We start from the raw sequence: 23,499 nt of genomic DNA, 5'->3' as shown, positions 1-23,499 counted from the left end.
AGCAATTATCCAGAGTGCCTGCAGTTTTCTTTTAAAGTTTTAATAATTAGCTGTGCTATATTAAAGCCTGTCAAATGTCCTTCTAAAGGGGGAACATAAAGTAAACTGCACTCAATTTCTGAAGACTCTGGATCAAAAAAGAAACAACAATTGGATACAGTTTTGAATTGGTATTATTGCTTCCATCAGTAGAGAGGCAGACCGGAACTGTTTTAATGCAATCAATAACTGAAGATTTATTTTTCAAACCCATTTCTTTAACAATTGCACCTGTTTTGATTCTTGCACCTTGAGTATTTCTTAGCGATTTCACTATCGGGAAACATTTTTCTAAATAAAGCTGCAGCGTGATCTGATGCATTCAGTGGCAGGTTGTGCTCCAGTAAAAAGTCAGAGGACAGACATTCTGCATTAATAACTTTTTGGTCCTTTGTTTCCGAAGAAAAATTTAATTTTTCGTTTTTTTCAAAACAACTCATGTTATCCTTGTGTTTTTGTGTACGCACATGTTTGAGAACATCCGCCCTTCCAACATACGAAATCGAAAAATCGCAACGACAGGCGGTACACATCGCAAATTTATTACATTTCCTTGAGGAAATAATGGAAGGAAAGTCAACTGTGTACGATTTTTGAAACGTACACGAGTATTTCACCTTTCTCGCAGACGTAACAAAAGATGATAATTTCTAAAACTATTTCCCTAAGGCTCACACAACTCAGGACAAAATGAACGAAATAACTAAAAAGAACGTCCAAATAACAACTTGCTTTGTCCTATATGCCAGCTGACACACAGTGGAGCTCGAAGCCCATTGGAGAACTGGAGAATGACGTTTCTGAATACGTATAATGCTCTCACTCACAAAGCAGAAGCTATCTGATTCGCAAGGTTTTGTTTTAGGTATAATGTAGAGAAAATTCAATTGCTTTCAGACGTCCAAAAGCACTTTTTTTATTCATATAACAAAGTATTAAGCCAAGTTGCATAAAAATCGTGAGAAATTTTAAGAATAAGAAAAAGTCGGGAGAAATATATTGTAAATCGGGTTGGCGGGAGAGCGGTCGAAAATCAGGAGTCTCCCGCCTAAATCGGGAGAGTTGGCAACTCTGCATATGGAACAAGAATGCCGGCTTAATGTAACTCGAACTGAGAATGGCCTTTACATAGAGGTGTATTAAAACTTTTTGTATTCTTCCCAGCTATAGAAAAACCCAATGCAATAGATGTATCAATTTTAGATACATATGCTCTTCTTTTTCCTCACTTCATTCTTGGACACATTATATTTACTTGCTGCTCACACCTGGTAACAATTCAAAAAGTTTTTACGATGTCTCTCTTCACATATCTGTTTACAGTTCCCAGATTGATGGATAATTAAAGTAGCAATGAATTGTACTGTATTAGTCTTTCTTTTTATCATGCATTTGTATTTGCTAAGAGAACTATTATTAAGAAGTTACTATATCTTACAATAATTTTAAAATATACATTACTAGAGAAAAATCTTTCAAAACAAAACGGGCACTACAAATACTATACCGACAATTTAATAGTTTCCTTACTTTGTTTCTGAGCACATCTTTCATCAAAGTGCTCATTGACTCTAAATTTCCAGCATGAAGAGCATTTTGCTTTATTTTGTCAACAATATTCTGCAGTGTTTCTAAGCAGGAAAGCACTACTGTATGCTCAGTGTCTTCTCTGGATAGTGAAAACAGCTTAGGGAACAATATACCAAGATTCTGTTCCAATGCTATAAATATATTTGAAAGTTTCATAACAATTAAATATAAAAATGGAATTTTTTAAATAAAAACAGAATTATAAGATTATCACAATATTACTCATATTTTTGTACCTTTAGACTGATATATAAATTGACAAAACAAAAGCAAAGTATACATCTCTGAAAACATCTTTAGCAAAAATAAGCAAAAATTATGATAATCTTAGATTTTCATATCTTTTAAAAAACATGCATATTAAGCAGTTTTTAACATCACATTAAAAAAAAATAGCAACAAGGAGAAAGTTGAAAATCTGATACTGCCAACAAAATTTTATTAACTTTTTTAATTTTTAGATAATTAATTATCAAAATTTACCAAAATAAACTACAAATTTTTAATTTTATCTATGCACTGCAACTTTAAACAATTGTGTAAATTGTGTATACTGTATTTTTTCCCACTATAATACTGCAGACAATCTAATATATACATTCAATTTTTTTTTTTCCAAATGTCCAAATTTATAACATTAGCCAATAAAATAATTATTATAAATAGATAACAATGCAAGTCCATTAGTGTAATTTAGATAGAAATTAATAAGAGATGAAGAACTATGTTTTACTTTTAAATTGCTTAATTTGTTAATCAACAACTGACAGATTAAATTTGAAAGAAAAATTAAATATACAAAGCTTTGCCGAATAGCAACACACTAGTGCATGAAAGAGAAAAATATTTTATTCGGAAGAATGACAATTCTTTTAAAACCTTGAGTTTGTTGATTTCTTAGACTCTGCCAAGGAGCAACATATTTCTTTCTAAATTGCTAAAATTTTAAGTTAACGTCTAATGCTTTTCAGAAATATATATGCTTGGGTGAAGGACTATGCATTCAAACATGTTATGGTGCAGACAAGTGCATGCAAACTTTGGTAGGTGTTGCAGTTTTTCCACAATGTGAAGAACATATACAGTGTGGCAGGGAAACTACCTTATTTTAAAAATGACTAGCACAAATAGTATAAATGATATCAGTTTAATTTTTTCTTAATTTATAGAGACATTTTTTTTATTATGGTTTAAAAATAATCATTAAAGTGGTCTCCATTCTGGTCAATGCATTGAGATAGTCGAGTTTTGAAGTTTCTTTCCACTTTTACCAACATATCAACACATGCTGTCGATAACAACTTGAATATTGTTCTCTAGTTGAGCCAGGGTCTTTGGACGTTTGTTGCAAACAGCCCCACAAAAAGAAATCACATGGGCTAAATCAGGCGAGCGAGCTGCAAAGATGGATGGATGAAATGGATGGAAAAATAAATGGTGCGATGTATGAAAATGCAGTTCTTCATGTAGAATTTGTCTTAGAGGGTGAGTAGACATCCCAATAGCAGCTGCATGTTTGCACGTAGATTGCCTGGGAGATCGCAAAATTGACTGTCTAACCGGCTCGATGTTTTCGGGTGTCCTTTGATGGTTCTTAACCTCTGGGTCTTTTTTTTCTCTCAGGTTACCGGTTTCTCTAAAGATATCCACTCATAAAAGAATCGATTTCCAATCAGGAACACGATCTATGGGGGCGGTATTAAAGTGATTTCTGAATGCACATTGCATGGCGATGATTGAAAGGCCACTTGAAAAGTACGACTACACGGCGAACGTGCGCTCCTCCCTCATCCACTGCGTGATCAGTACTAAACTTATATGACATAAAACGTTAGACACTGCTCTTTTCAATGAGTGCCACCTCACCCTTCTTGGTATAAATGTTGCTAAATGGTGCACATTTCAAATAAGGAGGTTCCTCTGCCGCACCTTGTATATAGTACATACATATTCCTCCTGATTTAAAAACAGAGCAATAAAAATTAAGAAAATTTCCATTAGCAAATCAAAACTCTAATCAAAATAAAACAAAATCTGTATGTCAAATTCTTTCTTTGCACAAATTACTTTTTTAATATTTAGGACTTAATACTTTTAAATATTAAGTCCTAAATATTAAATAAGACTTAAGACTTTAATACTTTTAAATTACTTCTATATACAGTCAAAAGTCTTTAATCCGGACGTCCATAATCCGGACCTCAAAGCTACAATTTTTCTGCACATGCATCAACACATAATGTGTTAACGCATGCACATAATACATTTACGCATGCGCGTTTAATGTATAAGCGAAGCTAAAATATCTAATTATCTATTTCAGTTAATGTTGCATATTGCGTTGTTCCTTAATCTTCGAATTGGATCCAGCTTATTATTTTTTGCAGACTGTTAGAGCAATTTTATAAAAGTAAGCTTGAACTTTCGATTATGTCAAAAAGAATTTCCGATTCTAGAGCTACCAAAGGATGACACGCAATGAACTGGAAGTTGATCTGTCAGCACTATCCTTATCTTCAGGGCAGATGTTTTTATTTTATTCGGCTTATAATTACTTACTAAATGTAGTATTTCATCTCGATGTACTCTGTCTTTGATATGATTTAAATCACATTCCTCGTCATTATAAATATCACGAATACACATCAAATAGTTTTCTGGTTGCAATTTTCTAATTACGCATACGTGCGTTGAAAGAAATGTTTAATAAAGTAAACAAATAAATATAAAGTTTTTTTTAAAATTTTGATACCTTTTAGATCATAATTGCTCTTTATTTCATAAATTATTTTTTCATATTTTTAATTTTATAATTTCTGCATGCCATCTTACCAGATTTAAACTGATGATCTATAATCCGGAATCGCCAAAGTCCCGACGAGTCTGGATTAAAGACTTTTGACTGTACCAACCAATTTTCGGTTTACCTATGATACTTTTAATACCTACAATTTTTTTTTTTTTTTTTTTTTTTTTTTTGCATTCTAAATAAAAAGTCATCCAATCATCTAGAAGTGTAAATGGTTGCCTTAGGGAGGATTTATAGTAGTTTTCAGAACTTGGCAATTAAAAATAAATAAATAAACATATACTGTGAAAATTGAAAATGGAAACCTGATTTTATTACCAATAAGTCCTTAATAAACAAAAATAAGTAAATAAACTTTAATTCCACCCATAAAAGTTACAATACGAGCAAGTAAAACAGATCAATATTGCATTACAAGAACATCATACGACTATCAGATCATAATTATTCCTTACCAACTCTGAGTTCCAGGTTTCCAGTTTCTGTATAAATCTGGTTAAGTGTGATGCAGAACTGTCCCAAAGTACTTACAGCTGCTTTTCTAACATCATCTGATGGGCTTTCCACGAGCTTTCTGACTTCATTAAATGAAACTTCAATATACGGTAGAAAATTGACACTGCAGGAGAAAAATACAATGTAAAGAATAAGGCTACTTTAATAACTAAATGAAGAACCAAACCTTTATTAATTTAATTGGCAAAACATTTTTGTCACATTTCATATTAGTTTGGAATCATGTTTACATGCAGCAGGTTATGAAAATAAACAGCAAAATAAAATATCACAAAATTAAGACGGTATATGTACCACTTAAATCATAATACTACATAAATGGCTATAAAAAGTATTATATTTCTAAGGCTTTAAGCCATACTAGAAACATAAATGACCAGTGTAGTATTGCCTCTGCACTACATATTAATATATTTAAAGATTTACATTAACTACAGTTATGTGAAACTGTAGAGAACAGCAAACAGAGTATATAACACACAAAATATAACACAAATGTAACAAAAAAATGGCAATAAACTGACAAAATTCATAAATCTTCTTTGTCCCTGTTCAGTTTCTAAAACAAAAGTACTCCCTATAATGAAACAGATGTTATGAATATTTATGCACCACGTTTAAAATTAAATATTCACTTGATTTAATAATGCAATACATAATATATAAACAACCTTACTCAAACCAAAAAATATGCATCCTACAAAAGAATTTGTTGTATTCAATTTCATATATAATTTGATTTGCAGTTTATTTCATTAATGCAGAGATTTGGGTAACTTATTTAAATTTAATACTTAAGGCAGTGGGATTTTATCCATAATTATATTAAGCTTGCATTTAAATTATATTAAGCTGAATGATGAATTATAACTGAGACAAACAATTTTTCATATTGCTAATGAGGATTAAAGCATCCACTACAATTAGCAAAACATATACTGTCTGCTACAAATGAAAATCACATTACAGTCTGTTTTTAAATAATTCATTTTTAAATTAGATTATGTGTAATAATTTCAAAATAGATTTAAACAACTGTGAGACATTTGCTAATAAAGGAGCAAAACACACACATTCCACTTCTGATATTTCCAACCAATGTAATTTTCAAAACAGGTCCAAAAGACAAAATAACTAGCAACAAGTTGTTAAATTAGTTAGAGAGTTACATTAAATTTTATTTTAAAATACTATAAATGCATACAAGGTGTGCTCATTAAGTAAACAGACAATTTCTTAATAAGCAAAAAAGCTTCTAAAAAAGCTTCTTCAAATAAGAAAAAGACTACTAATTTCTAACTCATCCTATCCTGCTTCCGAATTGAAAAAGCACATCTTTGATTAACTGACCAATTTTCAGGTATAAATTCATTGTGAATACATCCTTTGTAATAATAATAATAATAAATATATACATATACAATGAGCCTCACCTTAGCCTTTGGTTTTGACATATGTGCCTTTTTTTAAGGGGGGGAAGAAGACTGTCCTTTTCCACCGTGTATTTTGTTTCTCAGTCATATTACAGACACCAGATTTCATTACCTTAACCCTATGAACACCATGACCGGCTTTATCCAGTCATGACATTTTTTGTCACTTGTTATATATTAGCTTATAATTTAAGACATTTTGCTTTCTTACTTTCGTTAATAATATAAATGCCATCTTGATGAATCCAAGTTTATGAAAATAAAGACTAAAATAGGTAAATATGTATATTTAGCTAATAAAGGCTCTTTAAATACAGGTTCCATTATTTTTCATGTGTCATTTGCAAATGACTCTACTGTCAGGTCAACCCAGTGTGTACTTAGAGAAAAATCATAAGACAAACACAAAACATCATCTTGATCTAAACTACAATTTTAAAAAGAATTCATATAAAGAGGATAATTTACCCTATTTCTTTACACATTTCTTTCAATGCTAAGCAAGCCCCTTCTTTTTCTTCCATATATGCATTTTCCACATTGTACCTTGATTGAAAGAGAAATTAATTAAACATTAAAATAAAAATTATAAATCTTATAATCCATTAAAAGAAAAAGAGAAATACAAGGTGAAACCAAGAAAAATTTTAAAGATAAAATAAATGCTTTAGGATAAAAAAGTTATTTTGATTTATAAAAACAAAAATTTTTATACATCCTAAAATTGATCACTCATCAGTATTTACTGTAAAAAGAGTGCACCAAACTGTAACAAATGTAAAACTTTGCTATATCTTAATCACACTATAATTAACTGCCCTGGTTTTAGTGTACAATATTCTTCATCTTTTAACAGTACGTCTTATTCCTTATATGACCAGATCAGAAAAACTTATTTCAATCTCTTCAAATAAAAAAAAATATATGCATGTTTATCATTTAATTTAATGTTCACACTGAGATTTTAAAACTTTATATAATACTTTAGATACATTATTCTGTATATGGCACATATACATCAAATATATAATATATATATCAGATTTGTTCTGAAAACCAAAGTATACCTTTACAATGTGATAATCATGTTTATAGTTTCACAGTTTTAGCCTTTTATGTTTTTTAATGTCTTAAATTCATACTTTTTCCATCCATATAAAATTTATTTAGCTCTTATCCAAATTTTAACTATCTCATATATTAATTTTTGCACATCATTTTCTTTGCGAAGAAAGCTCGCATGTGTGATGCTCTCTTTTGAAGTCATTCATTTGAAGATTTTTCCCAAGCATTCGAACAATGTTTAACTGAATTGATAAGCGGTATGGGCAACAGTACATGGGCAGCGGCAGCAGGGGGGATGCTTGAGGGAGTAAATAATTCTGCAAAGGTGGATTGTAGTCAATGCAGATGTGCACAAGAATGTTATTCTATGGTTTTAAGCAAAGGAGACAGAGTTTTGGGTAATATACTGTGCAAAATTCAGGCAATGGGATTAAATAAAATACCCAGTTATATCAGCATCATCCTCATCCTCTTCTTCTTCTAAATTCGTGAAACTTTCATCATTCATATCACCATTTTCAGATTCCTCATCAGCATCTTCAAACAACGTAAATGCCGTATTAGTGTCACCATATCTTGTCTGCAATCAAATAAATCCAGTTAAAGAAAAATAAACAAAATGCAACATTAATAGCTTTAAATATTTTTGTTGTTTACACAAAAACTTAAGAGTATTAATAGGGAAATTAACAATTAAGATCCTGACTGTATCTTAGCTCCAGTAATCAGTTTTCGCACAACAGGTATGGTCTGACTGAAGATACGACTCTAAATAATTTGTGTAGTAAAGAGGTAAAAAAGCATATTATTTGACGATATTCAGCCAACACCTGACTTATTTTAGTATTATGTGCTAGATATTGTTATTGTTAATTTCCACATATTTGTTAGAGAATAGTTATTCTTTCAGTGGCTATGTCAGTGAAATGAAAAGAGGTACTACTCCCTGGGTTACTCTCATTCATTCTCATTTGATAAATATCTATATCAATCTGAACTTTGTATTCAGAGTATATCAGAGTTTGTATATTTATTTGCATTTAAAGCTGCCATTGCTGAGGAAAGAAAGTACTTGCTGTTTATAATTAATTCATTGTGTATCATTAAAAAGAAGATAGTAAATTGAAAATCAGGGAACTAATGAAGCAGCCCTGAAATGGGAAAGTCATAAAATATTTCAAATAATATTTAAAAAATTGAAGAAAATAACAGAATAATCTATAACTTACTGGCTATGGATCTTCCACCTGCCTTTAAAGAGATAACACTATTACATATTTTATTTTGTTATTTTATATTTTAACAGTTTAATATAGAATTTCTTTTTCACTCCATATATCTAAAGAAGTATTTCTGCTATTATAAATTATGCTGATTTGTTTTTGTCTTTAAACAACTTTCTTACTGTAACAAAAGTTGACAATGCATGTTAATGTTTGTAATTCTTTGTTAATTTTCCCTCCAGGCCAAATTAAATTTAAAATATAAAATGAAGTAATGTCACTAATATATACTGAAAAACGATGTATATTCATGCAAAAATATTATTCAACGTCTCGGTGTCACTTGATAAACAGACAGAAATTGCACGAAAGATGATTTAAATAAATACTCACACTCACGCTAATTCCTTCTGAAGATTTGATTGACAGTAACATACGTTCTACAATGGTAGACAAGTATGGTCCCATCTCGGCTTTTAAAACCACAGACACGGATGAAAATAGACAATAGCTGTAGAATATACAATTTATTTTATGCAATATGGCTATAATATGATCTAAGTTAATAAAATTTCTCTTTATTCAATGCAGAGAAAAATAAATTATGTCTGTTTTACAAAGCAATATGAAATTAATAACACTATCATTTTGCTTTCAAATGTCTCTCTCTCTGTATATATATATATATATATATATGAAACATATATTTGAAACAAATATATATATATACACACTATACATATGTATAAAGTGTCTCGAAACTCCACATATATATACACACTATACATATGTATAAAGTGTCTACTACAAATATATATATATATACACACTATTACATATGTATAAAGTGTCTCAAAACTCCACATGTGAACTTCATATGTTTCATATTGATGTGCTTTTACCTTCCTTCAAAGTCTGAACGTGGAGTTTTGAGAATTCTGTACATGATCATAATCAAATTACATTCCAGAAATTTTTTAAGTGACAGAGGCAGAAACTTTTAGCAGAGTTAACACAGATAATAATAAATAAATAATAATAGCAAAGTTAAAAAAGATGTAAGCTTTCCTGATATAATAAAGGAAAAAAAAAAAAAAAAAAACGAGAAAGAGAGATAAGATTTTTTTAAAATTTAATTTTGCTCTTAAAACTGCACATGCATTAGATTAACTCTTTCAAGGAAGCATTGAAATCCTCCTATGCTATTTAAACTAAAAAGCTTAAAAAGTTTAAACACATTTTTAAAATTTTAAATACATGAAGAAGGAATAAAATGTTAAAAATTCGTATTTTAGTTCTTTGCCAATTTTTTAAAATCAGACGTGTCTTAGTCTTTCCCCCAGCATTTAACCAAGCTACAATGGGCAATATGTAGTCCAGAATTTAATATTACCCGTGAAAGAAAATAAAGCATTAGTTAGTAAAATGTAATCAGCTTTTAGATATATAATACAAATAACCCCCACCTTAAATACTGTTAATGTAATTACAGCACCAAGCTTTAAGCAACAATAAATAAATTTTCACAGCCAAACATACAGAAAAGATTTTTAACCCCTTTGCGCCGGGTAGCGCAAACGCGCTTATCGCGGAGGCCGGCAGTGTCTTACGTGAGCGTCTGTCCAGGGCCGAGGGCTTTCTTGCTATTAAGCCTAAATCCATGAAATTTCCGAAGTATCAAAGCATTGTTTAATAATGCTCTATAGAGTATTTAAATGGCTTATGCTTTATAGATATTTTATATATACCTTAATTATAAAGTCACTTAATTATTACTTTAATTATAAAGTCACTTAATTTATAAAGTTTAATTCTATATCACGACCATTTAGAAGGGATGTATTGGTGAAATCCACGTCTTCCTTTCCACAATAATAAACTTTCATCTATTGATATATTCCTCTCAGGGTTCTAAGCGGACTTGAAATTTTCAATTATTTTATTTAAAACTGGTTGAAGCTTTCCGATTTTTTTGGCATCGCTGCTAGTAAAATGTAAACATCTAAGAATTACAACGCATCGATCACGACTCATTACACTATTAAAAAATATCGTTGCAAGCATGGGATTCGTTGAAAAGTACATTTTGATTGTGGGTTTCTTTATAATACTCATCAAAATATACTTTATAATACCGGCTTTATAATACTCATCAAAATTGTTAGAGCAAAGAAAACAAACATTTCTTCCACTGTAAACAGGTAAATACTTCGAAGAAGTTGCTCCAGATTCATCCTCAGGATATTTACTCCTCTGATACAGATTAGTCTCTTCAGTAATTAATTTCATTATTGTATCATCAAAATAATACCTAAAGAAATCAATTTCTTCTTCAACCGAATTATCCACTTTAATTCCAGGAACAACTTTAAATGGTAATTCCAATAAATTTTCTATTGTGGATGACCATGGAGAAGTACTTGCTTTCGACGTACTCGGCATACAGATGTCTGAAATGTCCTTATCATCATTAGATTCGCCAGATTCTTTATGATCAGAATATATCATAGTATCACTATCACTATTATCACAATCTGTTTCAGAATCAATATCTGAAATATTTTGGATCATTTCTGCTATTTCATGCTCTGTTAAACATTTTCGACGCTTCGACATTGCAACGGTAAAAACAGAAAGAATTCATGTCTAACAAGATCTAATTATTTTCTAAAAACTGAACTGCAAACTGAAATACCCAACGCTTTAGCGAAAATAAAACTTCTCTACTTACAATAAGCAACTACCGCATGCTAATTTAAAGAGATGTCATAAAGCACACCATTCGGAAACATTTATTTTCCCCTTTTGTTTATATAAGCAAAAACATGTGTATGTGAGTCATGCTTCTCTCATTTCGAGTAGAAGGTCTAATGTACATGTATCTGAAACCATATAGGCATACAGTGCCATCTTGTGGCAGAAATTATAGTTTTTAAAACGTTCCAGGACACTGGCACAAATACGTGGCAGTCGGGGCTGAACGGGAAAACGCTCTGGCATGCCTGCGTGTCGGCCGGGAAGTGAGTGTGTTCGTTGCTGGAATGTAGACTTGACACTCGACGCGAAGGGGTTAAATATTCTGGAAGATCCAATTTTGACATTAAACTACATACCATGATCGTCGAATGTCTGGATCATCAACTTCTTGCATTAGATATAAACCACATTTTATACACTCGTGAGCAATTGGTAAGAAAGTTTCAGGTCCTACACTTCTAGCAATAAGTGCAAGGGTATCTGAAATTAACAAAAAATTTATAAGAAGTCTCTTTAAATTCAGCAAACTGTGAGGAGTTCTAAACATAAGAACTTAGGAATAATATCATTGCTAAATTATTTCTATAACTTTTTAATTACTTTTTATGACTCTATTAAGCTATTAAAATGAAAACATCAAAATTTTTAAGCAATGTTCAAGAATTATTTTAAAATGTATTCAAATGAAAGTTTGTACTAACAACATTAATACAGTCAAAAGTCGTTAATCCGGATTCGTCGGGACTTCGGCGATTGCGGATTATCGATTTTTCCGGATTATAGATCATCAGTTTAAATCTTGTAAGAGGGCATGCAGAAATTCTAAAATTAAAAATATGAAACCTTAATTTATGAAATAAAGAACAATTATAACCTAAAAAGTATCAAAATTTACAAAAAAAAAAAAAAAAAAAAAAAAAAAAAAAGAGCTTAATATTTATTTGTTTACTTTATTAAACATTTCTTTCAATGTAAGTTGTTTTAAGTTGCTTCGTTTTATGTGATAATACTTTCTCTTTAATTCTATAAACAGACACAATTTCTTGTTCAGTTACAAAGTTCCACTGTTCAAGTCCCGTTAATTGTTGTGCCGAGAATACCGACTAACTTGTCAATCGAAATTTTTTCGTTTTCACTAACCTATCTGTCACATTCTTCATGTCTTTATCCATTTTTTGCAGCAATTCCACTTTTTGTTTGATGGACATCGAAACATGCTTTCGCTTTGTAGATCCTTCGGTAGCTCCAGAATCGGAATTTCTTTTAGACATAATCGAAAGTTCAAGCTTACTTTTATAAAATTGCTCTTACAGTCTGCAAAAAATAATAAACCGGATCCAATTCAAAGATTAAGGAACAACGCAATCATCAACATTAACTGAAATAGATAATTTTAGATTATACCATCCATTATACATAAAATGCGCACGCGAAAACGTATTCTGCACTTGCGCACACGCATATGCGCAGTGGTAAAAGGTCTTACGCGCACGCGTAAACGCCTATGCGCATGTGTCAACGCACCCATGCACAGAAAGTTTTTAGCTTTGAGGTCCGGATTATGGGTGTCCGAATTAACGACTTTTGACTGTACAAGAATGTGTATGCTACTACTATATCCACAAGTCATGCTTCTTGTGTTGTGTTTCAAGATTGATAACTGCTAAAGATTTAATATATGAAATTTCATGATTTTAAAATATGTGGGAAGAAAAAAATTAACATGAATTTGATTATTATGTATTTGATTTCCTACTTCAAGAAACCAAGTATTATTATGAATATCTGGATAGGTCAAAGTTAACAAAACAACATTATTATAAATATATAGTTTCATAAAAATCAACTGTGCATATGTATCAGAAATATGTCACTAGTTAGTAGTGTAGTTTAGTGATCTAGTGAGTATTTTTGTTATGTGTAATAAACATTTAAAATTACAAAGAAGGTGGAATTATTTCTCTATGAGATGGCACATGAAGAAGGTATGACATTACAGTGCACATATGTTGGAAAACACAATGTGGTGAAATGAGTAGACAAAGGCACTGAGTCAGACAGATATCATTCCCAATATATACTGTAAGCAAAATATGTCTAGAAACTATGCACATTTATTTCTTCTGTGTATAAATTCTATTAACTAATATTTCAAAACTGAGCACCTTGTACCATAAACACTATTCAAATTCAAATAAAAAAAGGAAAATTAATTTATCAGAAATAAATCAAGTAAAAAAATTAACACAATAAAACTAGGATTTTCCTCTACTAAGAAATGGATGATCCAATGGAAAAGAGGCACATGTTGCACATCTACTAATTTTGAGCTTCTTGCACAATGAGGCAGCCTATGACAACAATTCATACCCACAGACTGTTTATCATAACAGTATGTACCCAAAAATAAATAAAATTCCCATTTGTTATTTCCTGAATATTAGCATATCGATTGCTGAACACTTCTCCCAGAAATATTTTGGCATATCACCATAACATTAAACTAGTCTTACTGAGAATATCCAGATTTAACTGGGAAAAGTTCAATATTTCCGAGATACTAATTATACTATATTATAATATACAATTTCAACAAATCTTACATGAAGAATATTCGTTTAATTATTTAAATGTACTGTCCAAGTTACTATAAACTTAGAAATACTGATAACATCCTGGCCAACAAATATTTATATAAGTAATGCATGATTAATCCTGGACTTCTGAATACTTTTCTCACACACAAGAAACAAAAAAGGGGGCCACAGGGCTTAAGGGCATAAGCAACAGTTTTATCTGTATTACAATTTAATATCACTACATATTGTTTAGTTCTCATTTCTTACCCCTTAATATTTAAAAGTATACATACAGTGTCATACCAGTTAAATTCAAGTTTGAATAATTCCAATCAGACAATCTAATTTCTACAAGATGACATTTGCACATCCCCTTTTTTAAATAAAATTATGATTTTATGGGATATGCCTCTTTTCCACCCATCCCATCAATGCCCAATAAACTAATATTAATAATATAATGTGTCTTGAGATTAATAATTAGAAGAGGGAAAGTCTGACTTGATACATACCAATAGACTGTATTTGAAGTGGTCTTGTCGAATCGGTTTGCTTCTCAGAAATAAATCTTTTTAAATGCTCCACAATTGCGGGAAAATATGGAACAAAAGCAGATTTGGCAGCTGCAGCTAAAATTAAAGTATGGAAATAAACACATAGTTTCAGAAATAAAATTCAATGTGAAGAAAATTTCATAAATTTAAACAGGTTGTTTCAAAATGACTGCATGCCTAAATATCTTTTAAATGTATCTTGTACAAACAGATCATATTTAAGTAACAAAATTATTTATTAAATAAAGATTTTCAGTCTGCAGTAGCTTTGGTCATGTGATAATTTTCAACAAAAATATACCAAATTTCAATTTTTATATATTATTTACATGACAGAATATAGAAGAAAAAATTCAAACATTTTTCATAACTCGATCAAATAAAGAAATCCATTGTTGTTCAATCAAAACTACCCAAATTTTCATTGCTTTAAACAGAAATTCTAGCAGACTTTAAACAAATATTTATCAAGATAACTATGCTCTTAGGCTTTCAAATGCAGATTTCTAGAAGATGCTTTTCATATTACAAAACTATTCATATATAAGCGAAGATTCGCAACTGCCATTCATAGAAATACTAAAATTTGAACCTTCTTATCTACTGAAATTAAATTTTCTATAAATACTATAATTCCAACAACTACTAGGTGAAATACAGTCTCAATAATCAATAGTTGCACCAACCCCCTGATGACGATGAAGCGAAAGATGTAAATTTCTCATTCCATTTTTGTTTTGGCATGTTTTATCCCCTTTTCCTTGCAATTTGCCACTGCGCTTCTGGTTTTTGCATATGCTTTATTACGAACTGAATATGGGATTCAATTTTAAACATATAATTTATTTTTATTTATTTTTAAACATATAATTTATCTTGTGTTAAATATTATAAATATACACACACAATACTCATATGCAATGTTGCAGTTTTAGCAGAAGATGAAACCAATTGCATAGCAGTCGTGGTGAGGACAGAAAAAGCAAATAGCTGGAAGTTGCTGCGCTGTAGATAACTGCAAAAAAAATTCACAGTTGGCTTGATAATTAAAACTCTTTTTTTCATTTTTATATTTGGACAACGAATTTCATTCATTCTTAACTGGTACAACAGTAGGGGTGGTAAAAGTGCACCCCAATTTAATATATGCATTTGGCCCATTTTCAAATTTTGCTTACATATGATGTCCCAGAAGAAAAAGAAAATTCAAGATAAATTAATATTCAAAGTTTAATTTGAGCAATGCATTGCATAAAATGACTATAAATATATTTCTACAACTTAAAATATTAAAAAAAAATTGAAAATTTTTAAATACAAATTTAGAAAGTCAAGAAAGATAATTTGGAATCCACTTCATGTCAAGTCCATTATCTTGATATTATTTTACTCAAAATTAGTTTGCAAATCTGCCTAAAGAGGAGCAGTACATATTCAAAGTAGTCAAACTTAGCTTGAGTAGTTTACCTATGTCACTGAATATGTACTGCCCCCTTTTAGACAGATTTACAAACTAATTTGGAGTAAAATAATCTCAAGGTAATGAATGGACTTGACATGAAGTGGAAGACAAATTATTTTTCTGTTGATTTATTAAAAAAAAACTTCTGTAATTAATTTTTATCATGAATATAACACACTAATAGTTCATATTTAAAAAAATTCCTTTATTTTTCATTTCTTTATTTTCTATTCATTTCTTTATTTAAAAAATAAATTAGGATACAAAACAATGAGGCTGAATAACACAAAACTTGAAAGGGATAGGCATTTTTGCTTACCATCACACATTTTAAGATTTATATCTAAAAAATTTCAATTGATTTTTTTAATACTTTGAATTGTAGAAATATATTTATAATAATCTTTATGGAATGCATTGCTCATATTAAACTTTAATCATAATTTATCTCGAATTTTCTTTCTTTTCTTCTGGGACAGCATATATAAGCAAAATTTGAAAATGGGCCATTTACATTTTAAAATAAAAGACGATATTGCAGAGCAGCTAACATACATTAACTCTTTCACATCGGCAAAGCCCAAAATCTATTTCTCTCAAAGATCTGAAATGCCCATATATATGTATTTTTGTTGGACTGGATTTCCTTCCCCCATAACATGCAGAAGCTACAGAGCTAACAACAACCTACTTAAAAAGCAATAACTTCTGTCTTGGACGCTTTCACCACTGTGTGCAGTCTCCCCTTGGGACAGGATTGTAATTTCAAGCATCAATAGCTAAACACTGACAGTAAACAATAGAAAAGGGAAGTGCATTAAAATAACAGAACTATTTTTAGTCGCTTCAAAAGAATGACTGGCATGTCATTTAACAACTCCCAAAAACAATGAGCAATGCACTAACATAATGGAGGAAAGCACTAAGTAGAAAACCATTAAGGCGTTCGGGGTGACCTATGGATGTCTGAACAGTTGGACTGCTTCGATGTGAGTTAAGCATGAGCAAGCATAGAAAGAGAATGCATAGTTGAATTGCAATGGTTGTTGTAATAACATTTTTTTTTTTATCTGACTAGCCAAGAGCTATACACAATGCAGAAGATTAAGATGATATAATGCAGAATTAGTTTTCAGACATGATGCAATTTTAAAGAAGCTATTACAAATTTTAGAATAGAGAGGGGAAGGTGTCCAAATTAAAAAGAGAAATTAAAGGGCTATTTAATGCATAATTCACAGCAACATATTTTTTTTCTTATCTTACACAAAAATATTTACACAACTATCAAATCTTAATGTGAATATTTATGCGCTAAATGCATTTTTTTAATTTATCCATTTCCCCACTAAAAATCACCATTTCAATGACAACTCTGTGAATTATTCAAAAACACTTGGCTATCTTTATAACACAGAGATACTGTTCAGTTTATAAATAATAATAAAAGGGAGCATTTTATATGAAAACAGAAATTTTCTGAGGAAAAAATATTATATGGCTAAGATTTACATTTTTGCAACTGATGTATGTCACTTGACGAAATGACAATTAAATATAAAGCTTACGAATCCAAGCACACTCAAACATGAATCGGCAAGTGAGCACATGTATGGGTTGACTATTGTTGCAAATAGCCTTGAAAATAACCCACTAGAATAAGCTACTGAATGTTGAAATTGCCAATGCAGAAAATCAGATACTACCAAAAAATACTACATAATACACATATGCAATTAATATTCATCTAGGTGATTGCATGAACTTACCTACAGAACCAATGGCTTCAATAGCTAATTCTTTCACAGTAATAGACTTTTCTGTGTTGATAGTGAGAAACATTGATAAACAGTTCATGAGATTTGGCAAATAAGGTTCAATATCTTCTGCAAAATAATTTTTAAAAAAATACATTAATTAAAAGATTAACAAATTCTCTAAACATTATGCTCATTTTTTTAAAGCACATAATAATACAGTTATTCCATATAATGCTAATGTGAAATACATAGCATCACAAACAGATGCATTGGGTACAATAGAAAAGGTTAAATTCTTTGTTAATGTTTTTGCTTTACAGTGCAAATGTATATGCAGTTTGTAATTATACACTCAACGTTTGTGAAAATTGCAACACCATGAAGGACTTAAGCGAGTGAGCTGAAATTTTCAGGAAATGCAAAGTAGCGCATGATATGCAAATGATTAGAATTGCAAATCCGTAGTGCATGCGTATGCTGAGCAGCGCCCTCTGAACGGCTGATGGATCCGAATAAATAGACGGCTGTAGCGAGGCGTGTATGGTTATCGGTGGTTATCTGCTAGTGGTAAACGTTAACTCAATCTGTACTTATGCCTCGTCGACGAAAGAGAGCGAGATTTGAACAACTTACAGAGTTTGAACGAGGGAGAATCATCGGCCTTCGTGAAGCTGGATTGTCGTATCGTGCAGTAGCCTCTCGTGTGCAGCGTAACAGCAGCACAGTGATGCGCGTTTGGAAGCAGTGGACGGACGAGTGTCAGACAACTCGGAAATCCGGGAGTGGACCCCGAAATGTGACGTCAGCTCGCGATGATAGACACCTGGTCCGCATGGCGCGGACGGACCGTACAGCTTCCTCTAGACAATTGGCAGCACTGTGGTCAATAGCTACAGGTGTTTCATTGCGTGCTTCATCAATTCGTAGACGTCTGCTGCAGTGTGGACTGCGCGCACGGACTCCTTTATACAGGATCCCCCTAACGCACGACCATCGCCGCCTGCGGCTACAATGGGCCAATCAGCATAGAGACTGGCGTGCTGATTGGCAGCATGTCGTGTTTTCTGACGAATCCCGCTTTAATTTGTGGTACCATGATGGCCGCATTCGTGTCAGACGCTATGCCGGTGAACGCCACCTTCCGGAGTGCATTATCGAATGCCACAGTGGACGAACACCCGGAGTTATGGTCTGGGGCGCCATAGCATATCATAGAGGATCTCAATTGCTACGAATTGTGGGCAATCTGAACAGCAACCGGTATATCCGTGAAGTTCTACAGCCCGAAGCTGTTCCCTTCCTTCAAAGCTTGCCAGGCGCTGTATTTCAACAGGACAATGCCCGCCCTCATACTGCTCGGATTGTTAAATCCTTCTTTGCAGCGCAGCAGGTACAGCTTCTTCCTTGGCCTGCGTGTTCCCCGGATATGTCGCCAATTGAACATGTGTGGGATGTCATTGGTCGGCGTCTTGCTCGTGATTCTCGTCCTGTTGCGTCTGCAGACGAACTTTGGGTACGCATACAAACGATATGGAATGCTCTTCCTCAGTCAGACATTCAAACTTTGTTTGACTCCATGCCGCGTCGTGTAGCAGCACTTATTGCGGCGCGTGGTGGCCACACAAAATACTGATTCTGATCTCTTGTTCTTGTTTGTTTGCTTTGAACATTTAATCATTTATTTGTACCACTACCACTCAACTGTGTATTAAATTGCATTCAATTATGACGATTCCTTCTTGGTGTTGCAATTTTCACAAACGTGAGTGTAGTTAATTGAAAATCAGAAGGAGTATAAAAACTAGAAATAAAGTATGAAAAGCTCTCATAACTGTAAAAAAATTATCATAGCTTAAACTTTTATACTTCCACATTATTATGGCACTGATATGAAGTACTAGTGAACATTCATTCAAACTGCCCCCAAACATTCACAAACTGTCATATCTATCACATTTTCTGCCCCCTTTTTTCCTCTAAAAATGTTATGAGCTTTATTTATCAAAAAGGAAGTAAAAAATCACTTTTTTTTTTTTTTTTTTTTTTTTTTTTTTAAAGAAAAAGGCAATTTACTTCGCATTCAGCTAAGCAAAACTAGACCAAAAAATAAAACCATGTACCAAAAAATGCATTTAGAAGTGCCATGTGAAAAGCTGCAAGCAAAAGAAAAGCATACACTCTGGCAATTGGTTCTAGAATACCAGTAAAAGTACTGCGATTTATTTACTATCAGGCAGAAATTCAGTCACTATTGAATGTGAGAAGTAAACATGTCTGCTATGTAAATTCTTAACTTTTTTTCTTGATAAAAAACCTGATGTTAATCTTGACAGCATTTGAATGAAGTACCTAAACTTTAATACATCTATATTTCCTTAAAAAGCATTTACATATATTGCAAAATCCTGTCAAGAATTGAGGCTATTCAAATACTTCAAATTACAGCAAAAATTTGAATGCATATTTGAGCATGGATTCTTTAAAAAAAAAAAAAAAAAAGGAACCATAGTTATTGTGACAAAAACTTTGATGATCAGATTAATTTTTGAATTATTCAAATACAATAGTAATATTCTAAATACATTATATACCATCATATGAAGAATTAATGCATGGAGAACAGAAAGGAACAGCAATACTCCACTCAAGTGTCAGTAACTGCCATATCATCACATTTTGTTTTTTTGCTCTTGTTAATGACTGAGATTGATAAACAGGTGGAACAATGATTCAACATTAAATTTTTAATGAACCTTTCAAAAAATACTGAAGGTTAATTCAGAAGTCAAACAAAAAAAATCAGCATTATATTTTCAAATTTTCACAGGACTAGTTCCGATGGTTTTATCAAACCACCATCCACAGCTGCAAAAGCGCAAATAAATGAACTAGTCCTGTGAACCACCATCGAAACTAGTCCTGTGAAAATTTGAAAATATAACGCTGATTTTTGTTGTTTGACTTCTGAATTAGTATTTGTTCGGCGTGTTATTGTGTCTTAATTACTGAAGGCTGTTTATTGAAACTATGCACTCAAGAAAGCAGAAAAACATCACAAATGAAAAAAATGAAAAAAAAAGTTCTGATTAAAAAAAAACAAAGTCATGCTGCTTTCCCATACCTATTTTTTTAAACATTCACACTGTTATCTACCATGAAATTCACGCTCAAGAATAACAATGAATGCTCTATTCCAGGGATAAGTTCTCAAAAGTTTGAGAGACTGTCTGCATCACTTGCGACCATATTTGTGTGATGGTAATAGATGGCCACTGCATCATGACAATGGACTTGTATATTCTGTAGTAACTTTACGAGTTTCTGGCTTATAATTTAGTCCCCTCACTAGATCTACAGTTCTACTTCTTCACCAGACTTTGCCCATTGTATTTTTTTTTTTAATTTTTATTTTTATTTATTCACAAAATGCAAAAAGGTCATGCAGAGGTAGCGCATGACCTTTTTGCAAACAACATAAAGATAATAAAACGAGGAACAATGGAAACAGAGATGGGACAAGTGTACAGCTACAAAAAGGGAATATTTTGATGCAGATAGGGCTGATGAACTGTAAATTTTGCAAAATATATTATACAGTACAAAGTCCGCAATCCAGACTCGTCGGGACTTCGGCGATTCCGGATTATAGATCATCAATTTAAATCTGGTAAGATGGCATGCAGAAATTATATAATTAAAAATATGAAACCATAATTTTTGTAATAAAGAGCAATTATGATCTGAAGGGTATCAAATTTTACAAAAAAAATTTAATATTTATTTGTTTACTTTATTAAACATTTCTTTCAACGCGCATATGCGTAAAGCATACATAACGCGCCATTCTTTATGTGCATGCGTAAAGCATTAAAAAAAAAAGTTTGGGGCTTTCAGGTCTGGATTATAGATCATTTCGGAAAATGGACGTCCGGATTATGTACTTTGTGCTGTAATATACAATTATTGAAAAAACTATATTTCATTCAAAAGATTAAACTTTAGTTAATTTTGTATGGCATTAAATATAAATGTTACAGCATATAATTTATGTTCTTTCTGTATTTTCACTGAAGATTACTTCAGGTTGAAAGCTTTAATTTTTCCCTTTCTGAGATATGAAAAAACGAAATTTTTAATTTATTTACTTTGTCAGTTTGTGTGTGGGGGGGGGGAGCCATAAAATTTTTTTGCAAAAAGAGAAATACATCGAGCTTTCCACAATTCTTAATTCTGAAAACCTATACTTCTAAATTTTGGAATCACTCGGATTATATATTTTCATTTTCTCAATTCATAATTATGTATATTTTCTTAAGAGCTGTACAATGTATTCACCCAATACTTAATTAAAAAAAATGCTGAAATTTCAGACACAAGTATTTTGTATCTTTATTGTGCATTAGCCTGTATTTGAATAAATTATTATTCATTTAAATTAAATTTCTGATACATGTATTTAACATTTTTACTTGCATATTAACTTCTAAGTAAATTAATATTTTTAAAAGCGTACCTAAATTTTCACAAAAACGTTCAACAGCATAAAAAGTTCGCATAAGACTGGGTGGATCCTTGTTTCCCTGTTGTAATAACATACAAGTCTGTTGCAAATATTCAAAAAGTATTGGCAGTACTTCCGGAGCATAAGTGCTTATTTCTGGCTAGAAATAAAAAATATAAATTGAAATATTTAATATACTAAATAAACAAAACATAATAAATTATTAAAAAAATATCAGAAATCTTAATGGCAGAAACAAATTTTCACAAGTGTATAAAATAAAATTGTAACATTTAATAAATGAACATTTAGAAAAAAATTATGGCATTCTATTATAAAGAAAAAATGCTTAATTTTAGCAATAAAAAGTGCATAAATTTCTGATAAAAGGAACTTGCTTTAGGATTTTTATCCTTAATAATATACAGCAAAATTATGATTACTTTGATAAGCTGAAATGCTTAGAAAATTGGACTCAATATTGAAATACAGAATTCTAAATGAATATGAATTTTTGTTACTAATTTTTTTCCCCTACTCCCTTAAGAGTAACCTTACCAGAGTTTGATACATACAGAACAGAAACATAGTTAGCATTTTGTCATTATTTTTAACATTTTTTCTTATAGAAAAGTTATTAGCAATACAATAATTAATCAAATTAAAAGAATAAATTTCTTTCCAATTTATTAATTTTTCACTTAAAAAAGCAAGCATTAACTTTCAAATTTAATCTTTAAACTAGTAAATTATGATAGGCTTGTCTTAAAACCACGAAGGAGGATAAGACCCAATGTTCCTTAGATTTGAAGATTTGTATATTTTATATTCTTGTAAATTACTTTAAAGGTAACACTAGCTACTAAATAACATTGGTTACTTTCCTGTTAATGAACAAAGGCCATTTTGTTTTTAAGACTAAAATTTGGTTGATTCTGGGTGAAAACTTTTGACTTGTATTCTCACTATTTTCATTTTCCTTGACAGCCACAAATAATTTTAATTTATTAATTTTTAATATTAGACGATTTAATTTTACTAATCTTGACAAAGGGAGATACAGCTCTCCCCTTTCTGCCTTCACACGTACCATTTTGATTTTCTTGCACACAGACAATCAGAAAGCTTCTTTCATATCAGTTTCTTGCCATTCTAAATCTATGCATACCAAAACAGTTAAAAATACTCTTTCCCATTTCTTTTACAGCAAA

General features: G+C 31.2%; 1 protein-coding gene across 1 annotated transcript in view; it reads right to left on the bottom strand.

Moving 5' to 3' along the window:
• Positions 1 to 23,499, bottom strand: part of LOC118198447 (importin-4-like) — a 77,897-nt gene that overhangs the window by 22,292 nt on the left and 32,106 nt on the right. Inside the window, exons 14-22 of the mRNA XM_035370125.2 lie at positions 22,301 to 22,448; positions 17,797 to 17,913; positions 14,524 to 14,640; positions 11,789 to 11,912; positions 9,069 to 9,186; positions 7,896 to 8,032; positions 6,856 to 6,933; positions 4,894 to 5,057; positions 1,570 to 1,760 (exon numbers count right to left, since the gene is read on the bottom strand). Of these exons, the coding sequence (XP_035226016.1) occupies positions 1,570 to 1,760; positions 4,894 to 5,057; positions 6,856 to 6,933; positions 7,896 to 8,032; positions 9,069 to 9,186; positions 11,789 to 11,912; positions 14,524 to 14,640; positions 17,797 to 17,913; positions 22,301 to 22,448 (1,194 nt within the window). The remainder of the gene's footprint in view (positions 1 to 1,569; positions 1,761 to 4,893; positions 5,058 to 6,855; positions 6,934 to 7,895; positions 8,033 to 9,068; positions 9,187 to 11,788; positions 11,913 to 14,523; positions 14,641 to 17,796; positions 17,914 to 22,300; positions 22,449 to 23,499) is intronic.

This window comes from Stegodyphus dumicola, chromosome 7 (assembly GCF_044657685.1).
Source record: "Stegodyphus dumicola isolate Sdum_Otavi_A_Nest chromosome 7, ASM4465768v1".
In the NCBI taxonomy this organism is placed as follows: Eukaryota; Metazoa; Arthropoda; class Arachnida; order Araneae; family Eresidae; genus Stegodyphus; species Stegodyphus dumicola.
The sequence above is the reverse complement of the archived record's forward strand: the minus strand, read 5'-3'. Positions and strand labels throughout refer to the sequence as shown.